This window comes from Diutina rugosa (genome assembly GCF_008704595.1).
Source record: "Diutina rugosa strain CBS 613 chromosome Unknown scaffold11_size279379, whole genome shotgun sequence".
NCBI lineage: Eukaryota > Fungi > Ascomycota > Pichiomycetes > Serinales > Debaryomycetaceae > Diutina > Diutina rugosa.
In genome coordinates, this window is record NW_022995208.1 from 217,200 (window position 1) to 240,549 (window position 23,350).

Here is a 23,350-nt window from a genome sequence, read left to right on the forward strand (position 1 = left end):
CGCTGAATCTGGCTCGTCGGGTGCTGCCAAGTCGTCGGGTGCCGCTAAGTCTTCGGGCGCTGAATCGTCGGGTGCCGCTAAGTCGTCGGGTGCCGCTGCTGGTGGCAAGAACGGCTCGGGCTCTGACAAGTCGGGTGGTCAACTCGCCTCGTTCTCGTACGGTGTCGCCATTGTCGGTGCCGTTGCCGGTGCTTTGTTGATCTAAGCCTGCTGATAGTTAATGGTGTATAGATAATCGATTAATTTTGTGTTTACCAATTGTCGTTAGGCGTGGCGTGGCTAACGTTTCATCACTGGGTGCGGGGCCATGAAACGCGACTTGTGACGGTGGTGAAGTATGCGGGTCGTGACCACAGTTTCACGGGCCTATTGTCTTGCCACCTTATTAGTTAGCAACTGTGGCGTGTTTGTACTACCAACCACCCGTTAGCCAGGTGGCGTTGTTTGCGGGTTTTGCGCCCTTCGTCCGTCCGTGCGTCGGGCCGAGGTGACGTTGTCTCATATTATGAGAGATTATCGTCCACCAGCGGTGATCACGGCGGCAAAGTTTACCGGGTTCCAGCCAACCGTCGTCACTCCGACCACCAGCACGATCACTGCAAGCAGACTAGAAGTTGGTGGTGCCAATACCAGCGATATCGCTGGTTCGGGACCGGTAGCCGCAAGCCACTTTTCATCAGCAAGTAGGTGATGGCTAGCGGATAACGGCGTGGTTATGGTGAAGGCAAGCTCGGCGAGGTTGGTTGCGTGGAGCCCCGTCCCTGCGTACTTGGTGTAAGCCTCCTTTAGTGTCCAGAAATGGTTAAATGCTAAGTAGACGTCAGGCAGGCTAGTAATGGTGTTTTGTTCTTCAGCGGAGAATATGGGAGCAAATTGATCAACGACACTATCAGGATCGATATTTTGCTGAGCATGGCTAAGGTCGACGCCCACTTGATGGTCTGAACTCACCACCACCGCTAGGTGCCGGTTACTGCTCAGATTATTGAAAAACACCACTTTGCCATCAACCACGGCATGAGGCTTACCGTGAGGGTCATGGTGAATAGTCACTTGTTGCCACCACTGACTCTGCAAACCTTCAAAATGAGCCACAGCGTAGAGGTTGAATAACCGACTCATCAATCGCATCGCCCTCAAGGTAGCGTCGCCCACGCGACGAATTGATGCCTGAGCAGGGATGTTGATGAGCCGTAGTATAGTCTCAAAGTTGTAGTCATCACTGAGCCAACATAGGAGGTCGTCAGTGATCTCTGTGGTATAGAGGGTAGCCATCGCCCAGCGATGTCGATACCAGTAGTGCGAGATAGTGCAGTCGGGTGCGAAATGTGGAGACGACAATGACTCGAAATCTATCAATTTTAAAATGAAATTTTATGATACTTTTCATGGAATATTTATGAGATATCTAGCGTATTCTAGTTGGTGGGGAGATCGGTCTTTTCGGTGCTGTAGAACTTGGCTCGAGGGCCCTGGTACGGGTTCTTCTTCGACTCATCGATGGTATCTTGAAGTGCTCGTTTAAGGTTGTCCACCCCTTCACGAGTGTTTTGGTAGTGGAATGCAAGCCTGCCGGGCCACACCTTGACGTTGTGTTGCTTGGCTTTGGCTTCAAACACCAGCGGGTCCATCTTGTTTTCCGCCATATCGATAAAGACAAAGTTAGTCTGCACGGGGTGGTGCAATTTCACACCCTGACCCTCCAAAAATTCTCCCACTTCCTTAGCAAACGCATGGGCAGTGGCCAATTTGCTCCAGTTGTCGTCAAGGGCTTGCGAAGCCATCACCGTAAGGATACCACTCTGACGAATACCCCCACCATTCTGCTTCTTAAAGTGGTTGGCTTTCTTAATATACTTCTCAGGACCCACCAACACCGACCCAATAGGGGCACCAAGACCTTTTGAAAGGCAAAGCGATACCAGATCAAAGTACTTGGCGTAGTCTTCAATCAGGTGGCCCAGCGCCACCGTGGCATCCCACAACCGCGCTCCGTCCAAGTGAACGGCAATACCGTTAGCATGGGCCCATTCACTGATCTTCTTGATCTCCTCAATCGGGTACAACATCCCGTGAAGGGTATTTTCGAGGCAAATGAGTCTCGTGGGGGCACAGTGGATGTCTTCGTCGTCAGGCACGTAATTGGGGAGAATGTCATCTTCCAACGTCATGTACAAGTCGTTCTTGGGGTGGACAGAAATGGGCAATGCCTGGGAAAGCGTAGGAATGCCCCCGGCCTCGTGGACGAACACATGGCATCTGAAGTCACCCAACACCGAGTATGGCGGTTGGTGCAAATGGGCTCTGATGGCAATTTGGTTGGAAAGAGTACCACTGACACAGAACAAGCCTCGTTCTTTACCAGCGAGCTTCGCCACTTTTGCTTCGAGGGCATTGGTGGCCTCATCTTCATTAACCACGGAATCACCCACCGTGGCGTGTTGGAGTGCCAGCACCATCAGCACTGTGGGCGTGGTAAAAGTGTCACTGCGGAACTCATTACCGGCAGGACTGGGCTTATCGAAGTTTTCAATGATTTTCGCTGACATCAGGCAGATAGTTGGCGATGTAAGTGTATGGTAATTGACTTTGGTAGGATCGCCGTCTGTTCGCAGCCCTGGCTTCGCTATCTCTCCGAAAAATTGGAGCCGTTTACCCCGAGGCATCAATAAGGTGAAGTTGGGTCTCGGACAACCAACTAGTATAGCGACTTTTACCTACACATGTTTAGATAACAATTCACCAACACTAAAATATCAATTGAAGTAAAAATGAATGGGTATCAGTGAGTCACTAGAAAGGCAATACTCACTTAGGAGAAGGGGTTTTCAGGTGCAACAATTCGACAATATTCTGCTAGCAAGCTCGATTAATCTCATTCGTTCACTTGCCTTGTTGTAATACTATTAATTCTAATTTATGGGGTACTTGGGAGTGGTATCTGTTGAACTTCACCTTAGGGCTTATTCTCACAGTTTATGTCAATTAGGATCGGGTTTACTACTGTGCAGTACGCAACTGTTGGCCTCTGCTGTCATCATAGGCTTTATGCCCCCATACACCCACGGCGAGATTACACGCGCGGGAGTGAGTTGACGTGATGCGCCACACTCTTGCCTGATTGGTGGTCAAGCGCAATTTCGGTGGCGAGCGGGCTTTTAGTAACCACCATGGTAGGCTGCGGGCGTTATCGCCCTTTGTCTAGCCGCCAACGGTGGCCGTCCACTCGCGGGATCGGATTGCCTATTTGGGCATGTCGAGGCGCCTCGACCACGGTGAAAATGGGTGGTGGCGCCACCACAATTGCAAAACTGGGGCTCGTAAACCGATCGTAACGGCTCCCTAAGCTATCACGTATTCGTAGCTACCAATTTCAACCGCTAAAGTCACCAAGGACCCCATTTTTCACTTTTCACCCCCTCGCCCCTCCTTACGCTCGGCTTAATGCACCCGTCGGTCTCCTTAAACGAAGCAGTATAAATAGCTGCAGAAACCACCCCCCTCCCCCACCATTTTCCGTTGGAATACCATGTCTTTGCCCCTCGAATACGAAGTCACTTTGCCCAATGGGTTGAAGTACCAACAGCCGCTGGGGCTCTTCATCAATAACGAGTTCGTCAAGCTGAAGCTGGGGAAGACTTTTGATCTGATCAACCCCGAAACCGGCGACGTCAACGGCGCCGTCTACGAGGCCGGGGCCGAAGATGTCGACATCGCCGTCGCAGCGGCGAGAAAGGCGTTTAAGGAATGGCGTAAAGTGCTGGGGGCTAAGAAGGGCAAGATGTTGAATAAGCTCGCCCAATTGATGGACGAAGAACGCGAGCTTTTGCTGGCGCTCGAAGCCTGGGACTCGGGTAAGCCCAGAGCCCAAAACGCCATTTTGGACGTGATTGAGCTGGCCAATTGCATCCGCTACTTCGCCGGCTGGGCCGACAAGGTACAGGGGAAAGTGATCCAAAACGACCCCAAAAAGCTTGCCTACACCATCCACGAACCTTACGGGGTTTGTGGTCAAATTATCCCTTGGAACTACCCCATTGCCATGGCCGCGTGGAAGCTTGGTCCCGCTTTGGCTGCCGGTAACGTCGTGGTGATGAAGACGTCAGAAATCACCCCGTTGTCGATGTTGTACGTGGCCAAGTTGATTAAGAAGGCCGGCTTCCCTCCCGGGGTGGTCAACATCATCTCTGGGTTCGGTGGTGTCGCCGGTAAGGCGCTTTCGGAACACATGCAAGTGGACAAGATCGCCTTCACTGGTTCCACTGCTACCGGCCAAATCATCCAAAGGGCTGCTGCCACTAACTTAAAGGCCGTCACTTTGGAATGTGGTGGTAAGTCGCCTCTTATCATCAGAGCCGACGCCGACTTGGACCAGGCCGTTAAATGGGCTGCTGTGGGTATCATGTCTAACCAAGGGCAAGTGTGCTGCTCGACGCTGAGAGTGTACGTCCACGAGCTGATCTATGACAAGTTCTTGACCCAATTTGCTGCTCACGTTAAGGACAAGTACAAGCAAGGGTCGATCTTCAACGACGAAGTGGTGGTGGGTCCCCAGGTGCTGAAGCAACAGCGTGACAAGATTCTCGGCTACCTTGAAGCCGGGAAAAAGGAAGGTGCCCGAGTGGTGTTGGGTGGTGAAGCCAACACCGACCAAGGGTTGGACAAGGGGTTCTTCATCAAGCCCACCATTTTCGCCGACGTCAAGCCGGAAATGTCGATCGTCAAGGACGAAATCTTCGGGCCCGTGGTGTCGGTGGGCAAGTTCTCGCTGGACGAAGAGGCGCTTACCCTTGCCAACGACACCTACTACGGGTTAGGGGCGGCGATCTTCACCTCGGACTTGACGGTGGCCCACCAGATGGCCGCCGACATCGAAGCCGGGATGGTGTGGATCAACTCGTCGAACGACCTGGACTGCCACATCCCCTTCGGTGGGGTCAAGATGTCTGGTGTTGGTCGTGAGCTTGGTGAATACGGGTTGTCGATCTACACCCAGGCCAAGGCGGTCCACGTCAACCTTGGCAACAAGTTGTAAGTAATGATTAGTTCTATGGTAATGAAACGTTGACGATCAAATATTTGTAAGGAGTATATTAATGGGTATGAGGCTCGTCACCTCCCAAAAACATGCCCGACTATTGAGACAATTTATGGCTTATTATCAGACACTTAGCTCTAGTAATTATCGAATGGAATGAGTGATGTCGAAGAATAGAAAGATTGACAACGGTGTAGAGATCGTGGATGCAGACATGCCAAGAGTGCCAACACCAACTTAGAAGTCTTAATTGACATGACGAGACGCTCGCCGAGAAATTTGATGCTCTAAGACGGCAGTGGAAATGACGAAGTATAATTGATTGATGATCTATATGACGGTAAATAAATAGTGTGGTGAATGCAAGAAGTGTCTAGGCGTTGGGGGTGATCGTGGCATACGCAGGTGGTCGATCCTCTTCGCCCAATGCGGCGACAGGGCGTGGATCGCCTCCGGACCACCCGCTGCCGGTGAGGTAAATAATCGCTAACAGACAACGATCATCTCGTATCGACGTCGGCGTCACATCTTACCCCAGAAACTGGGGAAGGTTAGCGGGCTCGTCGGCGGGGCCGGGGCAGGGGCAGCATCAATCGCTCAAAGGCCAAGGTGACCCGGATCAGCACGTCGAACACCACACAGCGTATAAGGGCGACGAAAAGATCCCTATCCATTCAATGGGGGAGTGGGGGGGATTGCAGACGAGGGGAATTGGTGTATATAACAGACACGGAAGACACCGAACGATGGGGGAACGTATAGTAGAAATTGACAAGAATTATGTAGGTCGAGAGCAGATGATGGGGCCCGTTACCCCTATATTTCACGCGGTCACCCGAGTACGAAAAGCGTTTACTATTGTGGCAATTGCGAAGCGAGAGCTGCGCTGTGCCGTGATGGGCGATATGCAATTTTCATGTGGGATTATTGTCTCATATTGGTGGCGATCACGGCGGAGGTAAAAGGCTTCTATAGGGGAAGGGCGTGGGCATCGTACAGGGCTCACAATCTTACTTTTTGGGTGGCGATTACCAAAGCGCGCGCCGGCCACCGGCCAAAATAGGGGCAGAAACCAGACGCGTGCCAGGGCTCATGTGCCCACCAATTTCACGAGCAATGCATTAGTATTCATAAAGCGGTGACAGGCAAGCAGCTTTATGTAACCACGACCTCAAAGCTACGCGCCATCATACCAAATCTTTATGATTGATCACCCCCCTAAACTGAAAAATTAAACCCAGCTCAAGCTTCCCACCCAATGAGCGTGCTGGTGGTCTTTCTTTGACGGAGCCGTCATTTCTGGTAACTAGGAGCCTTCCGCGGGTGCTGGCGAGCGATATATTAGCTGCGTTCCTACATGCGGAGAAGCAAGCGACGAGATCGATCGTCACCCACTACCACCACCTCCGCTAGGCTAAAAAAACTTCTCTGGGCGCCATGGCCAAAAGCAAGCGGATGGTGCCCATACTAAGGCTGCCGTTGATGGAGTTTATTGGCGGTTCCGACGGTGTCGTCTCCGACATCGACGACTACCGCGGCGATTGCCGACAGCTGATCGCCGCCGGCAACTCTGGCTATCAGCTGAGTCCGTTGCTCGGACTCCCCCAGGAGGTGTTGGCTCTCGTGTGTGAATACGTCGACCAGTTTGATTTGGTCAATCTCCAACAGTGCTGCCATCAACTCTACCCCGTGGCTCGGAGGCGGCTCTACCGGCGCGTCACCGTGGCTCTCGACGGCGAGTTTGCCCGACGGTTTGACGATTCACACCACTATATCCGTGAATGTGGCATTAAGCTGATGGACCTGGCGTTTATCTTTTCCCGAGCCAATTTGCGCCGGTTTATCGCCAGTCTCCACTACAGTCCCGAGTTGATCCAGTTGGTGAAAATATTTGTGTTTGACAAGTGTCCTGATTATGACGAAGACGTGAAACAGATCCAGGGCCATCTCCTTGATTTCTTTGGCAAGTGGCTGGAGGCGGTGGAGTTCCTCCACATCACATTTATGGAATACGACCAGGGGCTCACCAAACTCCAACTGTTTTTGCGCAACGAAAACGTTCGTCGCCACATCTTTAAGTTATTTGTCACTGATTACAATCAGGTTATACTGCCGATGGTGCCTCCCTGTCTCACCAACTTATTGTTGATGCCCGAGGAGGAATCGATGTTTGATCTTGATCTTGGCCGGCCCCAATACCAGTTCATGCATTCACTATTCACGCTTACAGTCAACACTAACCACCACCAGGGGATCAAAGTGTTACGACTGCTAAAGCTTGCTCATAGAGACACCCGGCTCCAACTTAAGGGGTTCACGTTATTCCATGTACACAACGACTCGCTGTACTTTGACCATGACGGTAACGAAAGCGGCGATGTCCGTCTCGATTTCGCTACCGTCACCGATAAGATTGATCTCACCACGCTTCACCGTCTCCACTTTAAAATCGACTGCTTCCGTCATCGCGCTGCTGACTGTCTGTGCTTTGCTGAGTTCTTCCGTGACCTTGCCGCCTACTCTCTGAGCCATGGCGGGCTCCCCAACCTCGAGAACGTCGAGATCGAAAACTTCAGCGACTCGGAATGGCTCCGGCCCCACCAGTTGCTTGAAGGCATGTTGACTCCCATTGGTGAGTTCTTACGCACGTTGGTGGGAGTTAAACGGGTGTTTGTTGACTTTGCCACTCCCGGGTACAAGATGTTCGATAACACCGACCGCATGCTGTCCGAGTTCATCAATAAACTCAACTTCAAGCTTGTGGAGGCATTCTTCTGTCTGCTGTTCCCTCGCGACCTGGTGATCACTAACAACTTGCGGCAACTTGTGCTCCCTGACTTCTTGACGCTGTTTGTCTATTATAAGCCCGAGTTCTACTCGTCATGGCTCCACACTTGCCGGTGTTCTGGGTGTGCCGAGGTGCTTGACCGCATCCACCGCCAGTTCTACCCATTAAAGAACTTTGACGAGCCCATCGACCACGACAGCACCTTCTACCTCGTCATTGGCTACATGCTTATGAAGCTCCAGTTCGACCGCGAGGTGTGTACTCCCATCAAGGAGAAAGTGTACCAAGTCGACCAATACCCCATCTACAAGGGGATGCCATACACATTGCACCACGGGTTCCACGACGACGATAGCTGTGGGTGCCGCCTGCGGCCAGATCTCGACCAGTGGGTGACCACATACATTATCCACCAGCTCCGTCCCGTGATCAAATACATCTCCCACCGGTTCCCCAAGCTCGACACGGTGATGGTCCACGGCATCTACTTCCATCGCCAAGGCGACGAAATGGTGCCCACGCACGACCTGGGCCAGTACCCCGATGACTCGGGCCCCGACCCGTGTCTTGATTAAACCCGTCTCCTAGCATATAAAAACCCCCATAGCATACCCATAAACTTACGAAACTTACGAAAATTCACTCACGCCACACTTATTTTGGTCATTGGTCCTACCCCACTTCGTTATCTACTATTGTCACCGCTTGATGGTCTTGTGTGGTGATTAAATGCCGAGCGGCGCGTCGATCGACAAGATAGGGTGACTACAGGCACCAGGTCTGAGATAGCCGGAGGTGCAGTAGTGTGACGTAAAAAGACCTTATGAATGACGAGTTTTCCAGCGATTAGGTCATCGCCGCCTCCTTGCCTGGCCTCCTCCCTCATCCCAACCAATAGCACTGACGCCACTCCCCCCTCGGACGACGAGCGCGCCGTGTACCCCACCCCGCCGCGATATAGACGACCCAGGCGTCGAACAATTGGTGGGGGATGTTGCCCGCCTCAAAGCAAGATTGGTTAAAAAAAAGAGTGTTGCCCTTGGAAATCAGTTAGTTTTAGTGGTAGTCCAGCTAGTGGTATCTGCTCCGAAAGCCCGCCCGTAAATGCGATTTTCGCTCCCCCCTCCCCACTCTCAATTTCGCGATGTCAGCCTCTGTCTCGCCCCCTCGCAGCATTCCTCGCCTTAGCGACTCTGGCCACCAGCGCCTCCCTGTACTCCCCCCTACCGTAGGCATACACTCAGGCATAAACAAACGATGATTAGCGTATATATTTTCCGTGACATTCAATTACTTTTCCCTACGATTTTTTTCCCTATAAAGACCACCTCGTTGTTGGGGTTGCCTCGTGTCGTTAGGTGGATATTTTTTCAGAGACGGTTTTTGGGCACAGCACACACTCCACACTCAAACACACTGTTTCTCGTCACTGACCGCTTGCAAACACCCTTCCGGAAATTTCTCATCACGACGCTCCCGACGTTTCCCCCTCACCACCCCGCGGCCTCTGTGACTATCCGATGAACGGACCCACGCCGGTATCCCCTCAGGACCCCCATGACTTGTTGTTGATCCACCTATACCAGTACCTCGTCGACCAGGGCCACCACGACACCGCCAACAGCTTGTTGCACGAGTGCAAGCGCCAGAGCCTTGCTCAAGCAAGCTCGGACTCCAGCCAGCGGGAATTCCTCCTCCAGTGGTGGCAGTTGTTGTGGCTGGTCCAGCTGCTGGTAAACCCGCTGATGAACCAGATGTTCCACCGGATGGCCACGGCCCAGCCCAATCCCCGAGTGACTCCACAGATGGGACCGCCACAGAAGACCCCCGTCGCCCAACACCGAAATTACCCCCAACCGCAGCGGGCCGACCAGAGACCGATAATGCCTCACCAGCCGTCGACAGGACCGCCCGGCATGGCGCCTACACCGCAAATGACCCCTCAACAACAACAACAACAACAGCAACAACAACAACACATTCAACCTCCACCGCAGCAGCAACAGCCACAGCAGCCACCGATGCGTCCCCCCTCGGCGGCCTCGTCTGTCGCTGCTGTTAATGGTACCCCTACTACTGCTGAACCTACCAATAACCGTAAGGTTAAACAACTGCCTATCCCTCAAATGGGACACTACCCGAAAGGCACGCCGCAACTGGGACACATGGCACAACCGCCCACGCCGCAAATGCAAGCATTCTCCCAGCCACCCAACCAGGGGCGTCCGGGTCCTCAGCAACAACCACCACAACAACCTGGTCATCCTCAGCCGCCACCAGGTTCAGGGCCAGGGCAGCCAGGGCCAGGGCAACAGCCTCAGCCGCGATATAAGTGGCCTAATCAACCGGGACAGCCGGGTGGACCGGCACCAGGACCTCAGGGCCAAGCTAACCAACCGATGATGACTCCATCTAACCTGGGCCCTCCTCAGGCTGGCGGTCAAACGCCTCATATGGGCCAACCTAATATGATGCAACGTCCTCAGCAACAGCAAGGTCCACAGGCGGCAGCAGGTCCTCCCGGCGGACCCCAGAGAGTGATGTCTCAACCACAAATACCTCAGGGAGGTCCCCAAGCTGGTGGTCGTCCTCAGCAGCAGCATAATGCCTCCATTAATTTGGCACAACAACCACAACAAGCGGCGGGACGTGCACCTAATCAAGGGCCTAATCTGGCACCTCGAGGTGGACCTCAAGCTCATCAGCAACCGCAAGGACCTCACCCTGGGGCCAATCAACCTCAGCAACTGATGCCGGCCAATGCTCGGGCTAACACCGCTCCTGGAGGCCCCGGCGGTCCCGGGAATCCTTCAGTGCCCCCGCAACAACAGCCGCCGCTGGACGATAAGCTGGTCATCAGCCTGGACGGGCGCCAGCTGCAACCGCCAGGGTCTCAGCCGGGCAACCAACAGCCGCCGCCGCTGCTGCAAACTGGAGCTGGTGTGGTATCGCTGGACGCTGACTTTAACTTGTTGAGCGACCAGTTTGGCGGCGACGCCATCAGTTTCGACTTGATGCCCATGGATGCGCTGGCGGACATGGACATTAACCTCATCCCCGAAGGCAACATGCAAAACACGAAGTTTGACACCGACTGGTTTTCCATGGGGTTTTAATGCTACTTAATAAAGAGATAATCACGTTTCCTCAAACCATTGTAGATGATAAAGATGACATTGCCAAAAGGCGGCTCAATATTCAGTTGAGATAAAGTTTCGAGAATGGTTTGTTTTCTGATCACTCATTAAAATTCAAGCAAAGGGTGATGGTTGTTCTACATATCTACTGTTCATTGTCCATTGAGTCTAGTTGATCACGCGAAAGGAGGGTTCAGGTGAGGTTGATCTAGTTTAAGGATACTTAGGCACCATGATCAGATGAGTGGTTTAAATTTCTACTTCTCTCAAGTACATTAAACAGTCTCGAACTAGCCTCGAATCTGCTTAGCCTCACATCCGCATTGTTGATCATAAGCGTGACACAGTCGCTTACACACGACTCTGCTTCTAAGTCCAAGAAATTATACTTTAAATCGGTGAAGTCGTAATGTAAACAAAGCTGGATTTTGAGTTATATGCGATAAGAAATCACTGCCAGTTTACAAAAGTACACTCGACTACTCACATGGGTAACTTCCAGCGGGGCAATGTTGGAGGCCATTTTAGCGCCGTTTGGTTAAGTTATGTACGCTCACGCCATCCGCGAATGTTTAATTAGCCTTTATCGGTTTGGTTCGCACAGTAAATAACCGATCGCAGTTGACTGTTGGCCTCGGTCATCTCCATGGCACACAAAAATAGGGTCTAGCAAGCGTAGACTTAAGGAAATAATCAACCTAAGTAGTAACAATCAATCTATGAATTTCAACAAAACTATAAAATAGCTTAAAGTCTACCTTACTTGGCCTGCAATTACCACCACTTGGGCCATCTGGGGTACGGGGGTGGCCCCTGCACAAATCATATGCGCCTCCGTACATCGCAGGAAAAACAAACCCAGTGCAGGTAGCCCTGCCAATCATCACCCGATAAACAACATCCTCCAGGCCAGGCGTGACAATTCTTGAGGGAGCCAGGCGCGTGTATCTTTGGAGTTGTCGACCACCTGACTGATGTTTGCCCAACTCCAACGGGTGTTTTCGCGGGACAAGGCGGGGGAGGCCCTGGACTGGGGCATCGACGACCTCCAGCCGCCCCCCGCCATCGGGAGGGTACCCGAGCCACCAGCACCTTCGTTACCCACTCACCCTCGACAGTTTGACCTCAAGTACTACCACTACAAGTACGGGGTGCCGTTGGTTAAACAGAACAACCACAATTACTCCCTTTTCATCCGTCACTATTTGAGCCTCCACCACAAGTGCCCCCAGTTTTGGGAACAATTCAGGTACTCGCTCATCGTGCTGAACTTGCTTGACGATGCCATGATCCTCCTGAAGAACGACCAGGCGTTGGCGCTGCTACCGCGGCCACCCCAGCCAGTGGCCCACCCCGTCACTTTGCCGCTAATACCGGTGCTGGCAGTAGCCGATACTCCCCAAGTGGTGTGTAAGCCGTCATATGCCATCACCGTACCTCAACAGTACCGGCTGGGGCGGATATTGACGGTGATTCTGCTCATATTAGTGATGCTTAAGCAACCGCTTTTTGGGAAGCCATTGACGAGAAAACACCTTTCATTGGTGCACGTGCTATTACTCCAGGCAGTAAAGATCATCAAGTACCGCCGCATCGCGATGGCAGTGGCACTGACCCAAACGTTAAGCATTGTCACCCAATTCTTATCTGCCAACTACCGCATCAACAAACAAATCATTTCGCACTTATTGGCATTGAAACACGATGAACAGTTTGGCTTCCTTGGCGAGGAGTCGAGCGAGAGTTCCCGCAGCCGTCTCCACCACCACTTAGTGGGGGCCATAAACTTTTTGGCGTTTAATCTAGTGACGCTGATCGCCAAAGTGATGCCGATGGTGCTGGCCGACGTGTTTGAACAGTACTGCACCATCAACCTGATCAACTTGGCTGTGTTGGCGCCGCTGTGGGCAGAGTGGAAGATCCAAGTGCCGCAAAAGACGGGACCGGTGGACGAAGTGGTGTTTTTGATCAACAAGTTTAATCAGCTACGCAAAGTGCTTGTGTGTCAATTACTTCTGATAGAGGCGGCGTCAAGTTCTAATTTCTTTGTCTATAAATTGATGGACCACCTTGAAATTGACGACCACCACGACTCGCCGCAATGGTTGCCGTTTCAGGCCAAATTGACCCAACTACGTCTGATCCTCACTCAGTTTAACACCACTACCGATACTTTTGGCCAGATGTTCTCTGATTTGGACCACCTCTACCCACGTACCCCTGGTCGCGAACACGAGGACGTCCTTACCCTTCTGAATGCCGTTGAGCGGAAACAACCGTCGCAATTGGACTCGTTGGTCGACAAACTCCAGGGGCTTTCCACCAACGTCCAGTACTTTGTCAAGTACCACCAGCTGACGGCAAATGTCACTAGCATCGACGAGATCCAGGAGAAACTCGAGATATTCCGCCAGTTCGCCGACGACATCGGTGCCGTCCAGGAGATGCACCGGTTGTTCCTCAACGAGCTTGAGCGCGACTCGTTTGGCGAGCAAACGCTGACGCTGCTGGTGGTGTCGCTGCCGAAACCTAATAAGCTGGACCGGCCGTTTTCGCTCAAACTGTTCCACACGCTGGCGTCGAAGAAACGCAACTCAATCCCGCTGCTGACACAATCAGCACCTGACGTCGACACTACTCTGCGCAAATCAAAGCGGATGTCGAACGGGCTCTCCTTAGGCTTGCTTACCGTGGTTGAAGAACAACACGATAAAACTCACGGTCGCAGCTACAGCGAGAGCCTCAAGTCGCCAGCAGGGCTGGCGCCTTACGACGAAAGCTACAACCTTCCCCCACCCTCGTACGACGGCTATAATCACAACTTGCTCGAGCAGTTTGCCAATTCTGCCACGCCGCCGCTCAGAGGTCTGAAGCGGTTCAACCGGTACCTGATGAACCTGGTGCTGCTGAACATCAGCGGCCTCACCGACATGATCACAGCGACCCAGCTCACCAACTACGACGACATCGAGAACGACGACCACCGCTTTCTGCGCGAAGAGCTAAAGCAGAAGTTGGAGGAGTCGTTCGACCGCATCTACAACCTTGAGCTGGAGAACCGCGCGCTAAAGCTGACGGGTGATCCGGTGTACCCTCCCGAGGCTCCCCTGGCAAGACCAGAGGCGATGCCAAAGCCCAACCCGGCGTTCCTCGCCGCTCTCGATAAAAACATGGCCAGCAGATAATGTTGTTCTGGCGAATTTTTTGGCCTGAGGGTTAATAGATACGTTTCCTTCCCTTCTCTCGGCCACATAATTGTAATATAATAATCATGCCTTGTCTGACTGACGCCTGCTACCAGTGAGAGCGAGTCAATGTCGGGGAATATTATAAAGCCGCCGATCTTTGGTCGACGACATGAAATACCCGAAAACTAGCGAGACGCATCGATGTCGCTGTAGACGCCTACGCAAGGCACAAAGCTGGCCGAGGCAACAACGCCGAGTTCCAGTCACAAAGCACCCATATCTAAAATATCCCATGCCCCGATATTATGCGACACAAAGCTCGGCGAAGTGATTAAATAAGATTTAAAATTTTTCTTTTTTGTATTCGCATGCGGCATGTCCCATGATGACGTTGCGGGCAAAATTCACGACGGAAGGTGAAATGAAATCGTCGAAAGAAAAGTCTGCAGGCACCGAACAATATCTGGCGAAGAAAATAGGTGAGTCGACGTCGATGAGCGAACGTCATGGCGTCGGCAGCAGCAGGGTAATTTTTTTCTTTAGAGATTGCGGTGCCGCCAAGCGTCGGCTCGTGACGTAAGCCTCATATCCCATCTTCTTTAAGCGATAAACTCTGGTGCTGCTTGCGCAAGCCAAAGCTGACAGAGTTTCCCATGTTGTAGTCAATCTAGGATGGTTTGTCGTATGTAATATTCATAGAAGTGCTACATCGGCTTTGACGTCAACGGAAACGATTGTTTGGTTTTTTGTATTAGTCAAGTAAGGATAATGAGCCATCAATAATAATCGTCGAGGTTTGTGGTGCCAATCGATGGGTCAAAGCCGTCTTTGGGATACAGAAAGCACATCGCTGAGATTCGTCGCTGCTAGCGAGGCGGGACGTGTTTTTGAGTTACATCAAGTGTCTTTGTAACACCTGAAGGTGGGTCGGAGAATGCTACCTACACGGAAACGGAATTATTTTACGAAGCAAAAGCCTCCACAAATTGAACCTTCGCTTAATCATGATAGTTCGTGGTGTAAGCCGCCTAAGCCCTGCCACTTGCCTTTACCTTAAATTTTAATAAAGAATGCGGTTCCGCCTAGGCCTCTAAGCCTCCGATGCCTGACGGGTACGAACGGTTAGATGGGATATAAAGCAGGGCGCTAGAGCTGAGTCGCTGCTGGCGAGGCAGAAAGAGCAACAACCGATAGGGTTGTGTACAATAATTGCGCGCAACTCTGTGCGAGCGCATTATTAAGGGTGCATCGGTCGCCGTCGCTTACCGCAAACGGCAACACCGCATAAACACCAGAGACAGTTACCCTGAAGTGATGGTGGCTTGTGCATTTTATTATACGTATCGGGTCGGATGGCGATCCCAATGGGTCTCGAGACCCGGGCGAGCCATTTAATCATGGTGTCGGCGCCAGCAACGCCCCCTCGCGGGCGCTGCACGCCTGTCGCGAACAAATCGACTATTTTATAAGCCCCCACTCTGCCCTTTACTGAAAACATAAAGATAGTGCCGACATCGGGGTTTAAACCAAAACGCCTGCGACCCATTGAGGCTTATCGTTCGCGTGATCAATGACAGTGATAACGTAGTCCAATGTTGGGTTGGCCACGGGGTCGCTGCCCACGCCGCGGTGGCTGTCGAAGCAATCGCGGCTGCACACGGTGCCATTATCAGTAGTGACGGCATTAGTCACGCGTTCTTCACACAAGGGACATTGCACTTGAGGCACGATGGTAGCAATGCCGTCGTCCACCGTGAAATCAAGTTGGGGTGACGGCTGGTGGAGCCATTCCGCCTTTAAGTTGTCTAAATCGTAAGTGGATCTGGGTTCGGAACCGTCGCGGAGTTGGTGAGTGGCGCGCGCCAGTGCCGACGGTTTTCCCGGCACGTCGGCAGGACAGAGCTGCCACAAGTTGGCATCATAGATCTGGAGGGTCAAGAATAAATTGAAGTCAGTGAGCACAGCAATGGCATGGAATTGACTGGCAAATGACGGTACGGAACCTAAAGGACCGTCAGCAGCCACGAGATATGGTAATACTTGGCGGAAGTTAATTGCCAAATACGGGAGCTCGTCGAATGCTCTGAGCACGTTGACAATACCAGCATAGTCGTGAGCTGCCGGCAAACTCACGGCGACGGCAGCGTCCTCAGCAGCAGCGGCATTGACCTGCGCCACTGAGCGATGGTAGCGCAAAAGCCAGTTGAAAAACCGCGACGGACGCTCATGGTGGGAGTGGAGGTTGGCCCGAACAAACGCCTCGACAATGTTCTTGTACTCGGAGTCGGCGCCGCCTACGTGCTGGATCAGCTTGACGAGCGTCAACGGGTCAATGTGCCCATGTCGGCGGTATAACGGCACAATTGCCAGCACAAGCGAGCGGCGGTCAGCTAAGGCGTCAATGCTGAAAAGGGCGACGGCGCTCGAGGCGCGGCGACGGATGCCGGGGACAATCTGAGCCCCCACTGCCAGCCACCGCCGCGGCGGGAGTGCTACCGGCACTGCCGGCTCCGCCAGTGTCGGAAGGCGGGTGATAACCGCCGTCACCGCTTTAGTCACAAGGGCTGCTGGCACCACGTTAGTGAACAACCACGTCGCCGTCTTCAGTGCTAATGCTGTCACCACCTGTTTGTACACGGGGGCAGCACCGGCCACCCACAGCAGCGGGAGGTACGGCGCCACGTCGACCGCGATCAGTGCTGGCGGCGCCCACGGCGCCCACCCCGCCACGTAGAGAGCGGCGACGATCGCGGCAAACACCGACAACTCAAAGTCGCTGCGCTCCTCCGCAGTAGGAGCGATGGGGTCGACGACCAGTTTCTTAGTATGTGCCATCGGTAAGGCGAGAGGGGAGTAATCGGTCGGGGAATATATTGTCCCGAATCACCACTGTTATATACCCGCCTGGCGATCATTGATTGTTCCCTATTGAGCTTGCATAAGTGATCTGCAAGGCCTACGTGTGCTGCTTCATTGATATCTGTAGCTCTGGAGAAAGTATTTCCGAGGCGATAAATCAGGCAGTAAAAGTGGCAAGGATTTCTTCTATTAGTTTTTGCAACTAGACAAGTGTGGGTGTCTGCCAGTGACGGCAGCGTACGCGTGTCGATCCAGGGGCACCACACTGTCGCTAAATCGTGGGGTTCAGGGGGGAAATACCCGATGCTCGCCAAGGGAAGGAATGTTTATTATTTCCGGCAGGCGTCGCCAACACAGAAAAACTTTATTTACGCTGGTGACGACCGACGCTTCCCTGGTGATGATGATCACCGCAATGGGCCCAGCCAAGCATTAATTAACAACGGATTAAAAACTATGGAAAATTTATGATAAATGAAGATTTGTAAAACACACTAGATCAACGTGCTTCAGGGCATGTGGGTCGCCCGTGGACTCGTATTTACAAGTTGTGATCGGGATTATAGCTTACGTCTACCGTATGATTTTTGCTGCTTGATGTAGTAACAAGCGCTGCGCGGTGAAGCAGTTAGGTGCCCCGGGACTGCCAAATTAGGGTCAGGAGAGTGATCTAGGGGGTTGGACGGGGAAACTTGCCAATTTAACCATCGGGATATGTTGTTGTGGTCTCGAAAATTATAACTATGACTTTAAATCTGCGATTGTCCCCGTCGAATACCATGTAATTTGCCCTTTCCGCAAACGCGACCCTGCGCGTTCAAATCGGCAACCGGTCTGCATTATGTACACAAGGTGCGGAGACCTCGTAACCCAGGTTCCATAAGCTAGGTCTAAAAGCTGCCCTTTTCCTCCCCGCGTGGTGGTCCACCAGCACGCTCTAGCTGGCTAAACCTACTAACTCTAACTATACTTTCACAACGTGCATCGCTTGCGGCTCATTCGGGGCCGTGGTTGTGATGGCAACTCTCCGCCCTTTCTCATCGTCAACTTTTGTTGGCGTTCGGCACTGATCTGGGGAAAGGGGGTGCTCCGAGATCAGGGAAAGATCGTCGTGGTACGACGCTCCTCGTGGCTGAATTAAGGCTTTTGTGGCGTTTTGTGTGTACATAAGGTATAGGCTTTTGATTCCGAGTACATGTTTCAGGGATATACTTTAAGCTCCCTGCTCGGCTAGGCAGGTTAAGGTTACCAGGCATTCCCGTGGTCCAAATGATGCCGCCTCACTTTGTGGCATCCCACGAAACAAATCCGGAGTTCCAGCACTGTGGACACAATCATGGCGTACTTTCAGAAATGGGACGGCTCTCTACTTGCTACTACTATTTGTTTATTTGTAGACGTAAAATTGATGCCATGTCTGGGAAGAGAATGCTCTTTACTGAGTAGAGATAAGATCGTTGTCATCGCTTAGGATTACCTGGCAAAACAATAGGACTCCTATCATTAGGAAACATAGTTTTTCTTGGTCATTAATGATTGCACTACATACAGGGAGGGGGTCGTTAGGTGGAGGGTAGCGACTACTACTCATCGCCTTTCACTTGCAGGGACTTCTGCTGGTCCAGAGCAATCTTCTGAACCTCAGTGAGACATATCCGTTGCATGAGGTTGAGCTCGTCGTTGATCACTTGCGCCGACATCATTTTGCCATGAACACGAACATCGTCAAGTTTAGCCTGGATCAGCGCCATGTGGCCTTCAATCGCCTGGCGTTGTTCCGGGTCCATAAGATGGCCGAAGCGAGCAACGAAGTCCTTAGTCTCTTGGAGCAAAATGTCGGCTCGTGAGCAGTGTTCGTACAACTGGCGCCACTGGGTGTCCTCGGTGGCGTGGGCCTGTGACTCCAGCACAAGCTTTTCCACTTCTTCCGGGGTGAGCGAGTTGTCCACCAGCACCTGGATCAGTGCCAGTTTATCGGTAGCCGCGGGAGTGCCATCGGGGGTAGGGGTCTTATCGGTGGCACTGACGTTGATGATCCCGTCGGGGTCGATTTTGAACTCGACGGAGATCTGCGGCACCCCTTTCGGCGCCAGCGGAATGCCGCCAAGGGTAAACTTGCCGATGCGCTTGTTATCTTTGGCCAATTGGCGCTCGCCTTGGTACACGTTGATTTCGACCCCGGTCTGGCCGTCGACGGCAGTAGAGAACATCAGGTTTACCGAACAAGGCACGGCAGTGTTTCTGGGAATCAAGGGAGAGAAAATACCCCCGTAGGTCTCGATACCAAGCGTTAACGGAGTCACATCAAGCAACACCACGTCCTTCAATTCACCAGCAAGGATCGCCCCTTGGACGGCAGCACCCAACGCCACGGCCTCGTCAGGGTTCACCGCGCTCAGAGGCGTACACTGGAAGAGCTTAGCCACATGGTCGCGCACGAGGGGCATCTTCGTCATCCCTCCGACAAGCAATACCTTGTCGATATCCTTAGGTTTAAGGCCAGCGTCGCGTAAACATCTCTTCACAGGGTCAGTAGTTTTGTCCACCAACGGTTGGCATAATTCGTGTAGTTGTTTTTGGGTTATGGTGGCCTTGAAGTGGGTCTTATCGGTGATAAATGGCAACTCCACCGTATACTCAGCCAGCGAGTCTAACGCCATCTTACACTTCTCTGCCGCCTCTCTGATACGAGTCACCGCCAAGCGGTCACCGGAAACGTCAACGCCCAGCTCCAGCCTGATTTGATCGATGATAAGGTTAGTGATGCGAATATCGAAGTCCTCACCCCCCAAGTGTGTATCACCATGGGTAGCACGTACTTCAAAGATCCCCAGCTCAATATCAAGGATAGAAATGTCAAATGTACCCCCACCAAGGTCAAACACTGCGACAATGCCATCATTCTCTTGACGGAGCCCATAGGCTAATGCCGCCGCTGTCGGTTCATTAACCACTCGAACCACTTCTAATCCGGCTTCTTTACCCAGTTCCCGAGTTGCCAGTCGTTGAGAGTCATTGAAATAAGCGGGGACCGTCACCACTGCTCGTGATGTAGTGTAGCCATGGTTAGCGGCAATTGTCTTCATCTTCACAAGAATATCGGCGCCAATGGCTTGTGGAGTCAATTCACGACCATTATCGGTTTCTAACACAGCATCACCAGCAGCGTCCGACGTGATCTTGTAAGGGACATGGCCAATATCGCGTTGCACTTCGGCGTCAGAAAACTTACGCCCGATGAGCCGTTTGGTGGCGAAAAAGGTATTGCGAGGGTTGATAAGGGTCTGGCGTTTAGCAGCAGCGCCCACAAGTACGTCTGAGTCCGTATACGCCACCACGGAGGGGGTGGTAGCCGCGCCATCTTCATTATCGAGGATACGGGGCTGGCCAGCGACATTTACTGCCACTGCCAGGTTGGTGGTGCCCAAGTCAATCCCCAAGATGGAATTGTACCGTTTCGCAATCCGATTTACGGCGTGGCGGCCGCAAATACCTCGAAGCATGGTGGGTATAGTATGAGAGTGTGGGGGGTGTGAGATCTGAGATGATAGTGTGCGACTTAGCCACGGGATGGTCACCAACGGAGATTAGACACTAACGGAGATTAGAGAGAATTTCACAAGCATTTGGGTGACTTGGATAATATAGAATATATGATTGAAGGTTTAGTAGTCTTAGGTGAGTCATAGGGCTCGTCTTTTGGTCGTTTTTATAGTGTCTCGCGATGATAGAATATTGTGACTAAGATCTAGGGGATGAATCTCAGCGATCAAAACGATTAGGGAAGTGGGTATATGCACTAATTGACGGCACTACCGGTAATCAGGTTATAGATAAAGTCGTATTGGTCGTAAGATAAGCCTCTGATCATAGTACTGTTTTCATCATAAAAGAAATTTTATGGAAGTGTAAGTCAAATTCAACAATTCTTGTTAATGACAGAAACAAACCCGTTGCTTCATTCACTCAGAAAGTTCATGGAGAAACGCGTTCATCCTGAATCCAGCATCTGTGGATCTACGGGTACTCCACCATCGGGAATAAGCGAGAAAACCAAACACCGTCAAACTTGAATCTTCATTCGTTTAGTCACCGATCGCTAGTAGTTACGACAGATAATCTAGAAGCTTATCCAGGGACCCTGACTACAACCGTCGCCCGATTAACTACAAAAGAAAAAGCAACCCGCCATAGGCCACACCTACCCTGAAATGCGCCACAGCATAGGGCTCGCTCCAGCGGAGCGTGGTTGCGTTTACGACGATTGCCGTCGCGGTGCCGAATTGCCTCCCCGGTTCTTTTTTTTTTGCTCGTTTCCGGTAAATTGTTCGCGGCTCAGGCACAAATCACTCTTCCGTTAGTAATCAGCCAAGACCTGCCACCAGGTCAGCCGGAGTCCCGCCACCACAATTATCGATGGGAACCATGAGAATACTCTCCTAAAAGACACCGTTTCAGGATATAGATCACGCAGCATCTGTGATCTGCTGGCACGCGTTGCCGCGACCGTTCTACCACCGTGTTTTCCCCCCTCTTTCCCGACTCCTCATTTCACCCCTCCCCCATCAGCACCAACGCCCGCAACCGAGACCCGATCGTTTGCTGGCGAGTCCGTTGCTAGTGGTGACATGGGTGTGCGACAGCGAACTGGGGCTAGGGTGCAGTCCCCCGGGCCACACCTCGACACCACCACAGTGCCCCATCCAGAGCCGACGAAGCCCTGATATGACGCTGTAGACACCGTCAGTGAGGTTAGTCATTCGTATGTCACGTTGCCGTAGTCACTGGCTGTCCCGAACCGCGGCCATCGCTGCCGTTCCTTCCCCATCTGTCGTGACCACTAAATACGGGCATCCCGCACTCGGCCGCTAGTTGCCGCTAGCGCACCTGACCCGTCACCCAAAGCCGGGCGCACCACACCAAAAAAAACAGACCACCACCACTTTAACTTTACCCAACGTTTTCTTCCTGCCACCACCACTAACCCGAAGATGAGCTCGAAGAGTGCGGCGGCGATCTTGCAGCGACAGTTCAAGGACCTTACCGACCCCAAAAAGGGGATCCCGCTGTTCCACATCGAGTTGGACGACGACAACATTTTCTTGTGGAACATCGGCATCATGGTGCTCAACAAAGAGTCGATGTACCACGGCGGCTACTTCAAGGGTCAGATGCGCTTCCCCACCGACTTCCCGTTCTCGCCCCCGACGTTCCGGTTCACCCCCGCCATCTACCACCCCAACATCTACCGCGATGGCCGCCTTTGCATCCTGATTTTGCACCAGGGAGGCGACCCCACCCTGGACGAGCCCGACTCGGAAACGTGGACCCCGGCCCAGACGGTCGAGCTGGTCCTCATCCTGATCATCTCGTTGCTCGAGGACCCTAACGTGTCGTCGCCGGCCAACATCGACGCCAGCGTCGAGTTGCGCAAGAACCCCGACGCCTACAAAAAGAAGGTGTTGCAAGAAGTCGAACGCCTGAAGCAAGATATCCCCGAAGACTTCATCATGCCCGAGCTGGAACTCCACGCCTACGCCAACAACACCGACGGCAGCAAGGAGCACGACCCCGTCGACGAGGACTTCTGGTACGACTCCGAGGAGGAGCTGTTCGACGAGGAAAGCCTCATGGACGACGTCGACGACGCCGGTGAAGACGACGAGGAGGAGGAAGAAGAAGACGAGGACGTCGAAATGACGAAGTAATTTGTGTACCCCGAGACTTCTGTGAAAAATCACTGACCTGACATACCCCGGGACCCCGTACCCCACGCCGTGATGATTGTTTATGAGGCTCTATACCCGGGTTCTCCCCACTGCATGCTTGAATTTTATTATATAAACGAATACAAAAATCAAAAAAAAAAACACCACTATGTAAGTAACCTTTAGTATCCCTCTAACCCTTTGGCTAACACCTGAGTCATATTATCCAATTTGAGCTTGGCCGCTGCCCGAGGAAACCCTGAATGGTAGTACACCACAAGGTACCGAGGCTGAGCCGTCGCCACACGAGATACCATGAGCTGGAGCCGTGGATCGATCTCACACAACGCCCACAGCTGGTCCGGGTGCTGCTCCATGTGTTGGTAGCCAATAAGCCCGTGGACACGAAGGCTATCGGCAGATATCTCTGCTTGTTTGAGCGCCAGTTCGTTGGTGACGGTGGCTAGCGGGTGGCCTTCAGGCGAAAGGAGGGAGATACCGAGAGGCAGCCGCTCAAGCACGGTGGATTCATACCCGGCAGGCACTTCCTGAAGTCCCTGGGTAAGCACCTTGGATATCTGTTTCAGTTGGAGCATGCTTGAGTATTGTAATTAGAGTAGGGGTAAAGTTAG

The 23,350-nt window shown here is 52.5% G+C and overlaps 11 protein-coding genes across 11 annotated transcripts in view; 6 read left to right on the plus strand and 5 right to left on the minus strand. All coding sequences in view use genetic code 12, as the record gives it.

The window, feature by feature from the left end:
- Positions 1 to 200, plus strand: part of DIURU_005325 (uncharacterized protein) — a gene marked incomplete at both ends in the record, with an annotated part of 666 nt that extends 466 nt beyond the window's left edge. The window contains one exon of the mRNA XM_034158295.1: positions 1 to 200. This exon is cut by the window's left edge and continues 466 nt beyond it. Coding sequence (XP_034009949.1) covers positions 1 to 200 — 200 coding nt within the window.
- Positions 201 to 513: 313 nt separating this feature from the next.
- On the minus strand, positions 514 to 1,275 carry LYS5 (holo-[acyl-carrier-protein] synthase; the record flags this gene model as incomplete). Its single annotated transcript, XM_034158296.1, has 1 exon — positions 514 to 1,275. One exon carries the CDS (start codon positions 1,273 to 1,275, stop codon positions 514 to 516), a length of 762 nt encoding a protein of 253 aa, XP_034009950.1.
- Positions 1,276 to 1,418: 143 nt separating this feature from the next.
- On the minus strand, positions 1,419 to 2,549 carry DIURU_005327 (threonine aldolase; the record flags this gene model as incomplete). The annotated part of the gene is made up of 1 exon (XM_034158297.1): positions 1,419 to 2,549. The coding sequence occupies one exon, from the start codon at positions 2,547 to 2,549 to the stop codon at positions 1,419 to 1,421; it is 1,131 nt and encodes a 376-aa protein (XP_034009951.1).
- Positions 2,550 to 3,529: 980 nt separating this feature from the next.
- DIURU_005328 (uncharacterized protein) lies at positions 3,530 to 5,035 on the plus strand (the record flags this gene model as incomplete). Its single annotated transcript, XM_034158298.1, has 1 exon — positions 3,530 to 5,035. One exon carries the CDS (start codon positions 3,530 to 3,532, stop codon positions 5,033 to 5,035), a length of 1,506 nt encoding a protein of 501 aa, XP_034009952.1.
- A 1,440-nt stretch (positions 5,036 to 6,475) lies between these two features.
- DIURU_005329 (uncharacterized protein) lies at positions 6,476 to 8,401 on the plus strand (the record flags this gene model as incomplete). The annotated part of the gene is made up of 1 exon (XM_034158299.1): positions 6,476 to 8,401. The coding sequence occupies one exon, from the start codon at positions 6,476 to 6,478 to the stop codon at positions 8,399 to 8,401; it is 1,926 nt and encodes a 641-aa protein (XP_034009953.1).
- A 945-nt stretch (positions 8,402 to 9,346) lies between these two features.
- MSS11 (Mss11p) lies at positions 9,347 to 10,942 on the plus strand (the record flags this gene model as incomplete). The annotated part of the gene is made up of 1 exon (XM_034158301.1): positions 9,347 to 10,942. The coding sequence occupies one exon, from the start codon at positions 9,347 to 9,349 to the stop codon at positions 10,940 to 10,942; it is 1,596 nt and encodes a 531-aa protein (XP_034009954.1).
- A 995-nt stretch (positions 10,943 to 11,937) lies between these two features.
- On the plus strand, positions 11,938 to 14,148 carry DIURU_005331 (uncharacterized protein; the record flags this gene model as incomplete). The annotated part of the gene is made up of 1 exon (XM_034158302.1): positions 11,938 to 14,148. The coding sequence occupies one exon, from the start codon at positions 11,938 to 11,940 to the stop codon at positions 14,146 to 14,148; it is 2,211 nt and encodes a 736-aa protein (XP_034009955.1).
- Positions 14,149 to 15,672: 1,524 nt separating this feature from the next.
- Positions 15,673 to 16,986, minus strand: DIURU_005332 (uncharacterized protein; the record flags this gene model as incomplete). Its single annotated transcript, XM_034158303.1, has 1 exon — positions 15,673 to 16,986. The coding sequence occupies one exon, from the start codon at positions 16,984 to 16,986 to the stop codon at positions 15,673 to 15,675; it is 1,314 nt and encodes a 437-aa protein (XP_034009956.1).
- A 1,607-nt stretch (positions 16,987 to 18,593) lies between these two features.
- On the minus strand, positions 18,594 to 20,513 carry DIURU_005333 (uncharacterized protein; the record flags this gene model as incomplete). The annotated part of the gene is made up of 1 exon (XM_034158304.1): positions 18,594 to 20,513. One exon carries the CDS (start codon positions 20,511 to 20,513, stop codon positions 18,594 to 18,596), a length of 1,920 nt encoding a protein of 639 aa, XP_034009957.1.
- A 1,488-nt stretch (positions 20,514 to 22,001) lies between these two features.
- Positions 22,002 to 22,718, plus strand: CDC34 (SCF E2 ubiquitin-protein ligase catalytic subunit; the record flags this gene model as incomplete). Its single annotated transcript, XM_034158305.1, has 1 exon — positions 22,002 to 22,718. The coding sequence occupies one exon, from the start codon at positions 22,002 to 22,004 to the stop codon at positions 22,716 to 22,718; it is 717 nt and encodes a 238-aa protein (XP_034009958.1).
- Positions 22,719 to 22,900: 182 nt separating this feature from the next.
- Positions 22,901 to 23,314, minus strand: DIURU_005335 (uncharacterized protein; the record flags this gene model as incomplete). Its single annotated transcript, XM_034158306.1, has 1 exon — positions 22,901 to 23,314. The coding sequence occupies one exon, from the start codon at positions 23,312 to 23,314 to the stop codon at positions 22,901 to 22,903; it is 414 nt and encodes a 137-aa protein (XP_034009959.1).
- Positions 23,315 to 23,350: the final 36 nt, after the last annotated feature.